At 41.7% G+C, this 13,245-nt stretch overlaps 1 protein-coding gene across 2 annotated transcripts in view; it reads right to left on the bottom strand.

The window, feature by feature from the left end:
* POLR3B (RNA polymerase III subunit B) overlaps positions 1-13,245 on the bottom strand; it is a 114,623-nt gene that overhangs the window by 1,037 nt on the left and 100,341 nt on the right. For both annotated transcript variants that reach the window (XM_082349864.1, XM_082349865.1), the window contains exons 26-27: positions 7,633-7,746; positions 4,720-4,893 (exon numbers count right to left, since the gene is read on the bottom strand). In XM_082349864.1, coding sequence (XP_082205990.1) covers positions 4,720-4,893; positions 7,633-7,746 — 288 coding nt within the window. The remainder of the gene's footprint in view (positions 1-4,719; positions 4,894-7,632; positions 7,747-13,245) is intronic.

The following is a 13,245-nucleotide window of genomic DNA, read 5'->3' as shown; positions in this document are numbered from 1 at the left end:
TTTCCAGCACTCTTCAAGCGTGGTTATTTCTCTTAGTCCTGGAAGCCACTGCACTTAACAACGCGCTGACCCCTGTGCGAAACCAAGGAACCTCTGTGTGTGTGTGTGTGTGTGTGTGCGTGTATTCTCATTTAACCCTCACAACAGCACCTGCTCCTAACCACTGTGCCTGCTCTTCCAGTTAGGATTTTCTTTTCCTTCAGGAAGAGCCAGTGAACTGAACCTAGATCTTAGTCAATAGCTACAACTAAAGAAGGGTCCCTGAGGAGAAAGTGAATTATTTTCTCAGGTTTCAGACCAAAATAGGACCTTACCCTATACCTCAAGGGTCTGGGGCATCTGGGACAACAGGTTTCCAGGAAAAATCCTGAGACTTAATATGTAGAAAACTAGGTCCTCCCAGTTAACAGGGGGCAAAATGAGTGCAAGAGGAACAGCAAACAGGGCTTAGAAGAGTCAGTGCTGACTGAGGACTAGAGGGAGGGTCCTTAGTGAATGGTAAAGGCCCTTCTGGAGGGCGGTAAGGCAATGTGCGTTACAAACATAGACACACATGTTATTTCACTGAGTAATCACAAAAGTGGCAAAATATGTGCACAAGAATGTCACGGTTATACTACTTGTAGTGCATAGTAGCATATGCATACTACTCCAGCATAAAGCAGGAGATGGCTCATGTGTCCAATAAGCAGTTTGTTCTGCGATTACAGGACATTTATGCAGAAGAATCCTGTGCAGCCATTAAACATGATGCTGTAGACCCACATTAGTGAAATGTAAAGGTGTCCAGGACACACTGTGGAGTAGAAAAAGCAGTTTGCTAAACAGTGTGATCACAAGGGGGGGTCCTCAGATGGGTTTCAGTAAATGTATGAAGCCCTAAAATCATATGTAACAAGATTTTTTGGTGTACGTATTTTTACTTTTATACTATTATCAGAATCTCAAAAGGGCTCATGACTGAAAATAAAAAAGGGTACAGGACTACTGGCAAACAGAGATGTCCCCAAAAGAGTCACTAAAATGTTAATAGTGGTCATCTGTGGACGGTAGGAATTAGTGTGACTGTTTGTATTTCTTCTTTATATATGTATCATTAACAATTTTTATAACTTTGAATATTTTACAAAGAGCAGGGATCATTTTCACCATCAGTAAAATAAAGCTTTATTATTTTAGAAAAGAAAAGCATTAAGGCTGAGAATTTGAATGTGGTGGTGAGTATGCAGATATGAACTTCTCGAGGAGAAGAGTATGGAAAAGGGATGAGTCATGATGGACCTGTGCTCGTGTCCCCACTAGGGGACTTGCAGAGGCCTTAACAAGCACTGTGGAGATTTGATTCCATCAACAGTAATAAGAGGAACATGGTGGATGACTTTTTCCTACAAGATTACCTAAAGACCTCTTTAATGCATTATAGTTTAAGAATTATGTTTTTAATGTGCCTGGGTTGATCTAATTTGTCCAGGAATCATGTTCATGCTTTAATTAAACTGGAGAAATGGATTTAACTGGGGCAACTTCTTGCTGATTCTCCTGTCCAGTATATTACCTGGTGACTTCAGGTCAAGCTAATCCATTTAAAACTTCCATATGTGCTGATTCATAATCCAGAAAGCCCACTAATCTTCTCTATTATTCAATATTTCTCCAACATTTAAAATGTTCCAATGCATGTGTATACATACATGCATATGCGTATATATATATATATATATACACATAAATAAAAATATTAAAATTTTTACCCTATTTCTGAAAGATTTCCAAAGAAAGAAACTTGACCCAAACAACAATAAAATAAACTGATTTTTTAGGGAAAAGCAGCAAAAGAAGGAGGCTGTGGCTTCACATGAGGAATGACTGTCCAGTAAAATATCCTCTACGAGCTAATTATCTTAATAGGGATTTTCTTCTCTCAGCAGTTTTCCTCTCTTTTGTGACTTATGCCCTCCGTGTCTTCTGCAGAACAACAGTCTTGCTGTAAACATCCCCATAGCAATGCCTTACTAATGTGCAAATCACTGACAAAAGGCCAGTTTCAAGGTTCTGAACTGCTCTAATTACTCAGCCTCCATTGTGCTGTTCATTAAAGACCGACTTCCTCCAACAAATGCCCGTGCTCCCTCCCACACAACCCATCACACACAATCAGGTAACGACGGGAAAATGACAGCATCATTATGCTCCTCTGCCAGAGAGCAGCATGAGCAGGCTGCTAGACCACCAGACTGGGTGAGGATTTTTTTCTGTTGGCAACAAGGGTATAAGTAGGCCGCTCAAAATCAGACATACGGTATATCCAGGTCTGTTTAATTACAGTAAAGACCCTTAAACAGTGTAACCTGATTTAGTCCTCTTTCAAAGGATTTCAAATACAATACACATTGAACACATGAGCTTCAAAATCAGGCACTGCCATCAGATGATCTCTAAATGAGACAGAAACGAAGCAGGAAAGGAGATATGAATTTAACAGAATAACGTTGGGATCAATTACAGTTTATGTTAGTTTCCCTGAGTATTCAGAGGAAGAGAGGGGAAGGTTTTCAAAGAGCATGAAGGAAGCTGGTCTACTGCTTCCTCTCTTTTTCTCTCTCTCTTTCTTCTTCCATTAGGGGGCATGGGAGGGAAAGTGAGGAGAATGGAGAAGAAAAGGAAATTCTTTTTGAAGTTTCATGATCCCTATTCTTTTTTTTTTTTTTTTTTAATTATTTATTTATTTATTTTATTTATGGCTGTGTTGGGTCCTCGCTTCTGTGCGAGGGCCCTCTCCAGTTGCGGCAAGCGGGGACCACCCTTAATCGCGGTGCGCGGGCCTCTCACTATCGCGGCCTCTCTTGTTGTGGAGCGCAGGCTCCAGACGCGCAGGCTCAGCAATTGTGGCTCACGGGCCCAGCCGCTCCGCGGCACGTGGGATCCTCCCGGACCAGGGCTCGAACCCGTGTGCCCTGCACTGGCAGGCAGACTCCCAACCACTGCGCCACCAGGGAAGCCCGATCCCTATTCTTAATAAAATGACTCCTCTGCACCATCTTTTCAAAATAAATTACTTAAAAATCCTTGTGCCAAGTTTGAAGACCTAAGACCTAGGTTCCAGGCACCTTCCTATTATACTTTTCTGTTGCTGTTGTTACACAACCAGGACAATAAAATGCAACCTCAATATGCATTTCAAAAGACAGACATCTCAGAATTGAAACATCTGCTCCATGTCACTGATACAAGAAACACTCAGGCTTATGCTTAGAATAATGTCACCTCATCCCTGCCACCTTATGAAAGGAACGAACTGCAAATAGCCACCTCTTGCGTTAGTTTTTAAAATGAAACTATTTCTCCACAGACAAGAAGAAACAGACAACGATTTCTTCTCATTAACTCTTCTACACCAAAAAAACCATAAAATAATTGGCTAAAGGGTTTTGTCATTTAACTAGCAAGGTGTATACTGTGTTCTAAGAAGCTCACTCATTCCGACTCTTGATTTGCTTTCATTCGCCAAGAAACTGGCAGTGTAAGATGGCAAAAAGTTGGGGCTCTCTCTGGAAGGAGACTTTGATGGGGGGCTCGATGGGAAAAAGGTGGCCCCTGTATTCCTAGACTCTGGCAATGAACACTCATCTGGGCCTAACCCTGTCCTTCTGAGGATGCCCCACCCCCACCCAGGGAAAAGGGGCTCTGGGAGGGTGGGTGAGGGCTGATGAGGGAGTTGAGGCTATTTCCTGTCCCCGCAGCATCTGCCTTATATCCTTGTTAGACCTCATCTCTGATGGAAGAGTGAGTAGAGACTGGGGAACTACCAGCCCTCCTGCCTACAGGAGTACTTCGGGGCTCTAGATCATGACTAACCCTAAACAGAGCAGCTGCCCTTTGGTGGTAGAGTGGAACCATTACAAGGAGGAAAGGTGTTCTAACTATACAAACACCAACAAAAAAATATGTAGCAACATCTTTTAAGCTGGCCTTTGTGTACTGAGCTCTACACAGAAATTACAAACTTTATGAATTACATAATTTACCTATTGATAATCCTAAGCAATTATATTTTATTTAGCATCAACCAGGTCACAGGCTGGAGAAGCAGGGGTAAACAAGACAGACTGGAGTTAGAATGAGCTAGAAGATAAGCTCCCTGTGAGCAGCCATTCATCCGTCTTACTTCCCACTGCATTTCTGGGGCCTAGAACAGTGTCTGGACTTAGCAGATTCTTACGAAATGTTTGTTGAGTTAATGACTGAGACAGACGTGGTCTCTGTCTTCATGGAATTCACAGTCCAAGTGTAAAGCAGACAGAGTACAGACAACGTCCTGGCTCTGTCACCAAGTTGCTATAACAGCTGGGGCAACATACCTGGCTCTTTGGGTTTGAGGTTAAACGAGGACATTCAACACAGTCTTCTATTAAAGGCTGCTAGTTAAAATATGCTGTAATTCTGAATCTGCTAGTATTTTTACAGATAAATAGTGTTATAAAAGGTACTCGAGATAATATTAAAAAGAAAATAAAGTCTCCTTGGGAGCTTAAACTCTAGTGGCTGTAGACAGCAGAACATTAGGCAGAGAAACTAGGCATGTACATACAGAATCCCCAATTCCAGGAATGTGTGGATGGGGAAGGCTGCAGAATATGTGGGTATGATCCAGGGTCAAACTCTGAGCTGTGATTTAAGAGGCAAGGGATGTGGTATGAGAGACATGTGGTATCCACTTACCAGCCGGAGTACCCAAGAAGTCCGCACTGCCCACAGACATCAACCTCAAAGGCATCACTTGAAATCATCAGTCTCTCTAGTAAAAGCATACTTGCTCCATAACCGATTAAACAGTCACGTTCCATTTCTCCAAGACGCAAACCACCATCACGAGATCGACCTTCAGTAGGCTGCCTTCGAAACAAGTTAGACAAATGTGTTATTATTATACTAAACAAACAAAGAGGCAGCATCACATGCTAGCTAAGAGCACAAGGCTTCAGAGTGGGCTCACCGGATTCAAACTGCTTTTAGACAGTGCCCAAAGCAGGCTGCTCAGCCTCTCAGCCTCATTTGTAAAATGCATGTTAGACAACCTATCCCAAAGCGGCTTAAAGGAGAAGAGATGTAACACTAGTGGTTGCTATTATTATTATTAGATAGAAATAATAATTACATAATCTTCTGTGATATAATAATAAATTAATATATAATCATATAAAACAGCAGCAGTGCTAGCATTACTATTACCATCACTATCATCATTATTAGCACAGTATAGTCCTCAAATCAGGGTAGAATGTCTTCTGAGTACTTTCAAAGATGTCTCAGTTCTCTGTTATTTAAAGGCAGAAAAACTAAGCAGAACGCACTATGGAAGAAACGTGGGTCCCCAATTGTTATTGCCAGGGCTCCAGGGAAGAGCTTTACTATTAAGAAATAAATTAAACATGGAAAGAAGCAAAGAGAGTTTTATAGAATTTGGAATAGATCAGGAATCATCTGGAAGGATGGAGTACCTGAGCCAGATGGGAGGTTCCCCAGAGACTGGGAAAGTTCTGTGTGTCCCATTCAGGTCGTTCCTTCTATGAGAACTGGGAAGCTATTAGCCCCCTGAATGGACTCCCTGTGGTTTATGTACCTGCTGGGCTTGAGAATACTTTAAAAGGTTAGGAATCCAAGACCCAGAGATGCAGGTAAAATTAGGGGATTCTGAAACAACTCAGGCAAACCCACCTAGATCCCACCTAGGTACTGATGACAAAAATTATTAAAAAAAAAAAAAAAAGTAAAGAAAAGAAAGAGAAAAAGAAAAAAGAAAAAAGTGAGCTCCCTGGCTGGTTGATTTTGGAGTGACAGTCCTTAGAGGTAGTCTGAGCAGGGGTGGACTAGAAACCTCTTGTTTGCTTTATTCCATAGCATTTTTAATCTTTGTTGTTGCCTCCAGTTTCCCAAAGAGTTCAGAAGGTAAACACAGTGTACACCAGCACATGCTGAAATGTTACCTTCTGTTGTTGAAAGTTACAATGCGAAATCAAATCGTAGATTATTTGTTGAAAGAAAATCTACCTATGAAAAACTTACAAATAGGTCTAAATAAACACATTATAGTAGCCACTTCATAACTGAGCACGATATCTATGTTTTTATCTAGGGTGGGAGTCGGGGGCATCCCTACACCTGTGGTCACTGGACAAGTGAAGGGGGTCTGATCACATGTGGGCAGAACTCAAAACTTGGATTTTAACCAACTGAGATCACAGACTACAAATACACTGCAGGCAGATTCATATGGAATACACAAAAGTAATTCTAAAGCAGCAACGTTTTTTACACAAGGCAAAAAATAGGAAACGTATTTTGAAATATGTTACTCTGAAATAGTTTTTTTTTGTTTCTGTTGCTTTGTTGCTTTTTTTGGCCGTGCCGCACGGCTTGTGGGATCTTAGTTCCCAGACTAGGGATCGAACCCAGACCCTAGGCAGTGGAAGTGCGGAGTCCTAACCACCGGAGAATTCCCTGAAATAGTTTTTGGATGTTGTAATTGAAATGGAAGTTCTGGAGGGGACAGCATTCAGGGGAGAGTTGCAGTGCCAGGTCAGAGTGGGCAGGGAACTGGATATTTGTTGAGCCTCTCCCATGAATCAGCACTGTATACATTCTATTTTAAAACATCTGACATTCACCAGCATGCTGCAAAGTGGGAATTACTGTCTCCACTTCATATACGAGAAAAACTGAAGCTGAGAGGGGCTAAGTGATGTGTCCAAGGCTGGTGGAAGTGGTATAAGGTGGAGATGAGATCACATCCATGTCTGTCTGTCTCCCCGGGCCCGCCCTCTCTGGCAACCTTGGCACTACTGCCAGACTGAGCCGGGTAACTCTCTGTGGTGAGAACTGGCCTGTGCATTGCAGGATGTTTGGCAGCATCCCTGGTCTCCACCCACTGGATGCCAGTAGCTTCCTCGCCACCCGCCAGTTGTGACATCCCCAAATGTCTTCAGACATTGTCAAATGTCCCCTGGGAGGCACAATCGCCCTGGGTGAGAACCACTGCCCTAGACCCTGCTTCTCCAACTGGAAGATGTAGTACTAAGAACATGTGAAACCTAGTATTTAAAATTCCCTTTCCCAACAACTGTACCCATTCATCAACACACAGACATCGTGCTTGGAATTGAGGACACACTGGTGAAAGGGCACATGTGGACCTTAACCTCCCAGAGCTTATTCTAATGAGCATGCAAGTACAGGTGCCTTATGCTCTAGTAACAGTTTTAAAAAACGGCAGTTGTGGCCTCACTACCAAATAACGTATGTATGTGTTTTCTGTGTACACATGGGAGCATGCAGGTGTATCGATATGTGTGCATGTAAAGTGTACCTACATTCCTATATTTGAACCTTTTAAAATAGGACCATATTTATACTGGTGCATAGTAAATGACTCTGTTAGGAGACTACTGGCAAGACCTACGGTAGGCTTGCTCTTGCGCCTATGAATTGATTTTTAATTGGTTGCTATTTTTTCATTTTAATCAGATGTATGTGATTTTTGTTGATGCCTAACACCCCAAATTTTGACATCTGCCTATTGCTATATCCAAGAAATGCAAGGTAGACTTAACTGCATTATAAATGCTTTTCTCTTACCTGGTAAGGACAGCTCGTGGTCCCCGGGCCCGGGCATGCATCTTATCGAGCACCATGTGTTTCAGTTTCTGATAGTACACGGGGCCAAAATAGATGTATGCTTCCAAGGGTTCACTGCAAGAAAGGTCAGAGTTTTAGGTTAAGAAACTAAGTTTGGGCTAACAAGAGACAGCCTTTTCTAGGACTCATCACTGGCAGGCCCTTATTTGTTTACGAACAAGTTTATGACTGAATGAATGGAAGAGAGTGATTTTCAGTCTGCAGTGAACAAATATGCTAGAGCTGAAAATATAAAAGTACCATGGATGCAATAAAAGATGCATTGTTCAATTAAGAAATAAAAATTTGGGGCTTCCCTGGTGGCGCAGTGGTTAAGAATCCGCCTGACAATGCAGGGGACACGGGTTCGAGCCCTGGTCTGGGAAGATCCCACATGCCACGGAGCAACTAGGCCCGTGAGCCACAATTACTGAGCCTGCACGTCTGGAGCCTGTGCTCCGCAACAAGAGAGGCCGCGATAGTGAGAGGCCCGCGCACCGCGATGAAGAGTGGCCCCTGCTTGCCGCAACTAGAGAAAGCCCTCGCACAGAAACGAAGACCCAACACAGCCATTAATAAACAAATAAATAATTTAAAAAAAAAAAAAAAAAAAAAAGAAATAAAAATTTATGAACATTGGAGTGCATGTATCTTTTCAAATTAGTGTTTTTGTTTTTTTTGGATTTATACCCAGGAGTGGAATTGCTGGGTCATATGGTAGTTCTATTTTTAGTTTTTCGAGAAACCTCCGTACTGTTTTCCACAGTGGCTGCACCAATTTACATTCACACCAACAGTGTATGAGGGTTCCCTTTTCTCTACATCCTCGCCAACATTTGTTATTTGTGTTCTTTTTGATGACAGCCATTCTGATAGGTGTGAGGTGATTCTCACTGTGGTTTTCATTTGCATTTCCCTGATGATTAGCGATGTTGAGCATCTTTTCATGTGCCTGGTGGCCATCTGCATGTGCTCTTTGGAGAAATGTCTATTCAGTTCTTCTGCCCATTTTTAAATCGGGTTTTTGTTTTTTTTTGATGTTGAGTTGTATGAGTTGTTTTTATGTTTTGGATATTAACCCCTTATCGGTCCTATCATTTGCAAATATCTTCTCCCATTCAGTAGGTTGTCTTTTCGTTTTGCTGATGGTTTCTTTTGCTGTGCAAAAGCTTTTCAGTTTAATTAGGTCCCATTTGTTTATTTTTGCTTTTGTTTGCTTTAGAAGACGAATTCAAAAAAATATTGCTGCAATTTATGTCAAAGAGTGTTTTGCCTATGTTTCCTCTAGAAGTTTTATAGTATCCAGTCTTACATTTAAGTCTTTGATCCACTGAGTTTATTTTTGTATGTGTTAAAGAATGTTCCAATTTCATTCTTTTTTATGTAGCTATCCAGTTTCCCCAGCACCACTTACTGAACAGACTTTTTCTCCACTGTATATTCTTGCCTCCTCTGTCATAGATTAATTAACCATAAGTTTGTAGATTTATTTCTGGGCTTTCTATCCTGTTCCATTGATCTGTGTGTCTGTTTTTGTGCCAGTACCATAATGTTTTGATTACGGTAGCTTTGTAGTATAGGCTGAAGTCAGGGAGCATGATTCCTCCAGCTCTGTTCTTCTTTCTCAAGATTTTTTTGGCTATTTGGGGTCTTTTGTGTTTCCATACAAATTTTAAAATTATTTACAATTGCCAAGGTATGGAAGCAATCTAAGTGTCCATCAACAGATGAATGGATATGTGGTGTATGTGTGTGTGTGTTTGCGCGTGTGTGTATATATATACACACACACACACACACATATATATACACACACACACACACACACACACACACACACACACAATGGAACACTACTCAGCCATAAAAGAGAATGAAATTTTGCCATCTGAAGCAACATGGATGGACTTGGAGGGCCTTATGCTAAGTGAAATAAGTCAGACAAAGACAAACAATGTATGATATCACTTAATGTGGAATCTAAAAAATACAACAAATTAGTGAATAAAACAAAAAAGAAGGAGACTCACAGATATAGAGAACAAACTAGTGGTTACCAGTGGGGAAAGGGAAGGCGGAGGGGCAATACAGGGGTTGGAAAAAAGGGTTATTATGGGATTATATGAAATCATGTGTGAAACTTTTGAAAACTGTAAAGCACCATCGAATTTAAAGAATCATTCATTCAATTAAAAAAATAGTGTAAAAAAATTTAAACAGGTTGTGAAACAGTGTGAACAAGACAGTCCCTCCTTCACTGCTGCCACCCTCATCAGGCCACCATCCTTTCTTGCCTGGACTACTGCAGACAATCCTCCAGTTGGCCTCCTTGCTTCCACTCTTATCCCTCAACAATCTATTCTTCACACAACAAGCCAGAGTGATTCCTTCTAAATCATAAATCATAGCAGGTCATTTTTCTGCTCTAAATTCCCAATGGTTTCCCATTACATTCAGACTCTACATCACCCAAATACAGTGTCATGGCCGCAAGGTCTAACACAACCTGGTTCCTGTCCACCTGACTTATTTGCTATTCGCCTTCCTCACCGCTCATTCTACTCCAGCAGCACTGGCCTCTTCATTGTTCCTCAAATGTAGCAAGCCCGTCTGCCCCAGGGCCTTTGCGCTTACTGTCACCTCTGCCTGAAACATTCTTCCACCAGGTATTCACATGGCCCTGCCAAACCCTTCACCTCCTCCGAGAGGTGCGCCCCAATCACATTCTCTAGAGGCGCCTTCCTCCCACCCCAGCATCACAGTGCCAATGCAGTCTCAACTCTCACCTTGGTTTTATGTTCTTCAGAGCACTTGTCACCGTTTGCTATGAAAGTACACATTTGTTATTTCTCTAATTATCGCCTGTTTTCCCCAGAAGAAGTAAACGCCGCAGAATAAGCACTTCATCTCCTTGTCACTGTGGCCCCTGCACTAATGACCCTGCCTGGCACACAACCGACACTCAGTAAACGTCTGTCACAGAGCTGACTTATGAGCCTTTAGAAAATCTGTAGTAAGAGTTTAAAAAGAGAGTGAATATTTAAGTGCTTTGACAGTGGAAAGCTTTTTTTTTTTTTAATATAAATTTATTTATTTTTATTTATTTATCTTTGGCTGCGTTGGGTCTTCGTTGCTGCGCGCAGGCCTTCCCTAGTTGCGGTGAGCGGGGGCTTCTCATTGCGGTGGCTTCTCTTGTTGCGGAGCACAGGCTCAAGGTACACGGGCTTCAGTAGTTGCGGTGTGTGGGCTCAGTAGTTGTGGCTTGCAGGCTCTAGAGCGCAGGCTCAGTAGTTGTGGCGCACAGGCTTAGCTGCTCCGAGGCAGGTGGGATCTTCCCAGACCAGGGGTTGGACCCGTGTCCCCTGCATTGGCAGGCAGATTCTTAACCACTGCGCCTCCAGGGAAGTCCCTGAATGACCTCTTTATCTCAGTTTTTTTAGTTGTACAACAAGGGGGTGAGACTAAGGTTCTTTCCAGCTTTAATAATAAATGATTCTAATTCCTCCACTGTATGGCTGCTCATAGTAGAGTTTCTAGAACTCTGTCACCTAATGCCATTCTATCATTAACTGAACAAAGCCATATGCAATTCTTCCTCCTAGCTATGCTCAAAAATGTGACAAGGGATGAAAGTTGGTGGGTGAGTATGTTTGTAAGCCCTTTATGGAACTTTCAACTAACAAGCTAAAGTAGTGTTTCTCAAACTTTGCAACTGAGATGAATGGCAAAGAAATGAAAACAATTATTGGCTGGGGGTACTGGGGAAGGTGGTGCAGACAGAGCCTACAGCTGTCCATAGGAAGCAGAGCACAACCCATCCAAATCTTCCAGTAAAATTATGTTCAGAAGGTCCACCGAATTGATTCACTGGTTTTGCATACTTTCTGCTCAACTACTGAATTATTTCTGGATGACAAGCAAAGACTAAAATGATCAGTTTAGCAGTGATAACTGTTTTTTTGAAATGGAGCTTAGTTACTTCACTGAATCGTTTTTGAAATGGACCATCACTCTTTTCCTGTAATGCGATTTCCTATAACATCTCAACTATGATACACCTAAAGAAATCCACATTATTACAGTCTAGATAGGTCATTTGAGAAAGCAGGCAATATTTTTAACAGATACAGATTTTGGCCATTTTCATCATATCTGGATAGTCTATCTGCAGCACTAACATCAAGCTCTGTGTTCTCACACACGCTTCCACGCTGAGTTTCACTTGTGCTCAAGCAGTTTGAAACCTCAGAAGAACGGTATAAATGCCATGTCCCAGAGTTTTATCTGGCATAAACTATGTAAGTGGATCTTAATTTAAGCAACTGATTTGATCCTTTAAAACCATGGGTGAGTCAAGTTTGAAAACCTGATCATTCAGGGTAACCTCAGGGACATCTGTTTCTCCAGGGAACCAGGAAGACCCAGCGCTCTGCTGTGTCTCCCTTCAGGCTGCTTTCCAGCCTCCCCTCAGGCTGCAGCCGCTGCCTCTTCCACTTCCCTGAACTTCCCAAGCTCTGCCCCTTGTAAGGTGCTCAACATGCTTCTCCCCTGCATGAAACACTCTCCAAACGTCTCTTCTCATCCTTCCTATCTCCACTGAAATAGCCACATCCTCACAGGGGTCTTCTAACCTATTCTTTGGTTTCATTTTGGTGAGAGCTATTTGTACTTGTACTGGTTTGTTTTCATTCCTTTATTCAACAAACATTTATGGAGCGCCTGCTGTATGTCAGGCCTTGTGCTAGACACTGGAAATAAAACAGTAAACAAAACAGATAAGCCCTGCTCTCATGGAGGTTACATTCCCATTGGAGAGACAGATAATGATATTATATGGTATTATTACATTACTTGATAATGATGAATGCTACAGAGAAAAATACAGCAGGAAATGGGCAACACTGAGTTGTGGTTTTAAAGTAAGTAGTCGGGGTAGGCCCTGCTGAGAAGTTACCTTTTGTTTTATTTTTTAATGTCTAGTAACAAATCTCAGTGGTCAGCCCCATAGGTCAGGGACCACGTCTATTTTGTTCACTGTTACATACTTAGTACCTAGCACATGTTAGGTATTTAACACGCCATTGGTGAATGAACGCGCAAATGTTAGGTCTCAGGCTACCTGTCAGAGCACTAAGTATCTGATATTCATCATAGTAGTGCAGAGAAAGGCCAACAGTTAAGAGATTTTGTATTATAGACAATTGATGTGTTCTTTAAAAGCTGTGTAGAAATCCTATTTTGGTAAGTAAGATCTTTTCTACTTTTTAAAAGGGAGCCTTATCGGCAAAAGAGCACTCCTTAGTTTATTAGTTTTCTAAATTTGGACTTTCTTTTCTCCCCTCCCCCAGTTTCACTGAGATATAATTGACAAATAACATCATGTAAGGTGTACAACGTGTTGATGTGATACACACATACCGCAAAATCACTACCACCATAGCTTAGCTGCGACATCCACCATAAATCTGGATTTTCTTGTATCAGATTTCTTAAAGGAGTAAAGCCGTATATCTTACGGGCTCTTATGCCTTATCATATTTTTACTTTTATCCTTTTACTTTAATAAAATCATAC

Source organism: Balaenoptera borealis, assembly GCF_965194805.1.
Source record: "Balaenoptera borealis genome assembly, chromosome: 13".
Lineage (NCBI taxonomy): Eukaryota > Metazoa > Chordata > Mammalia > Artiodactyla > Balaenopteridae > Balaenoptera > Balaenoptera borealis.
This window is presented reverse-complemented; position numbering and strand designations above follow the sequence as displayed.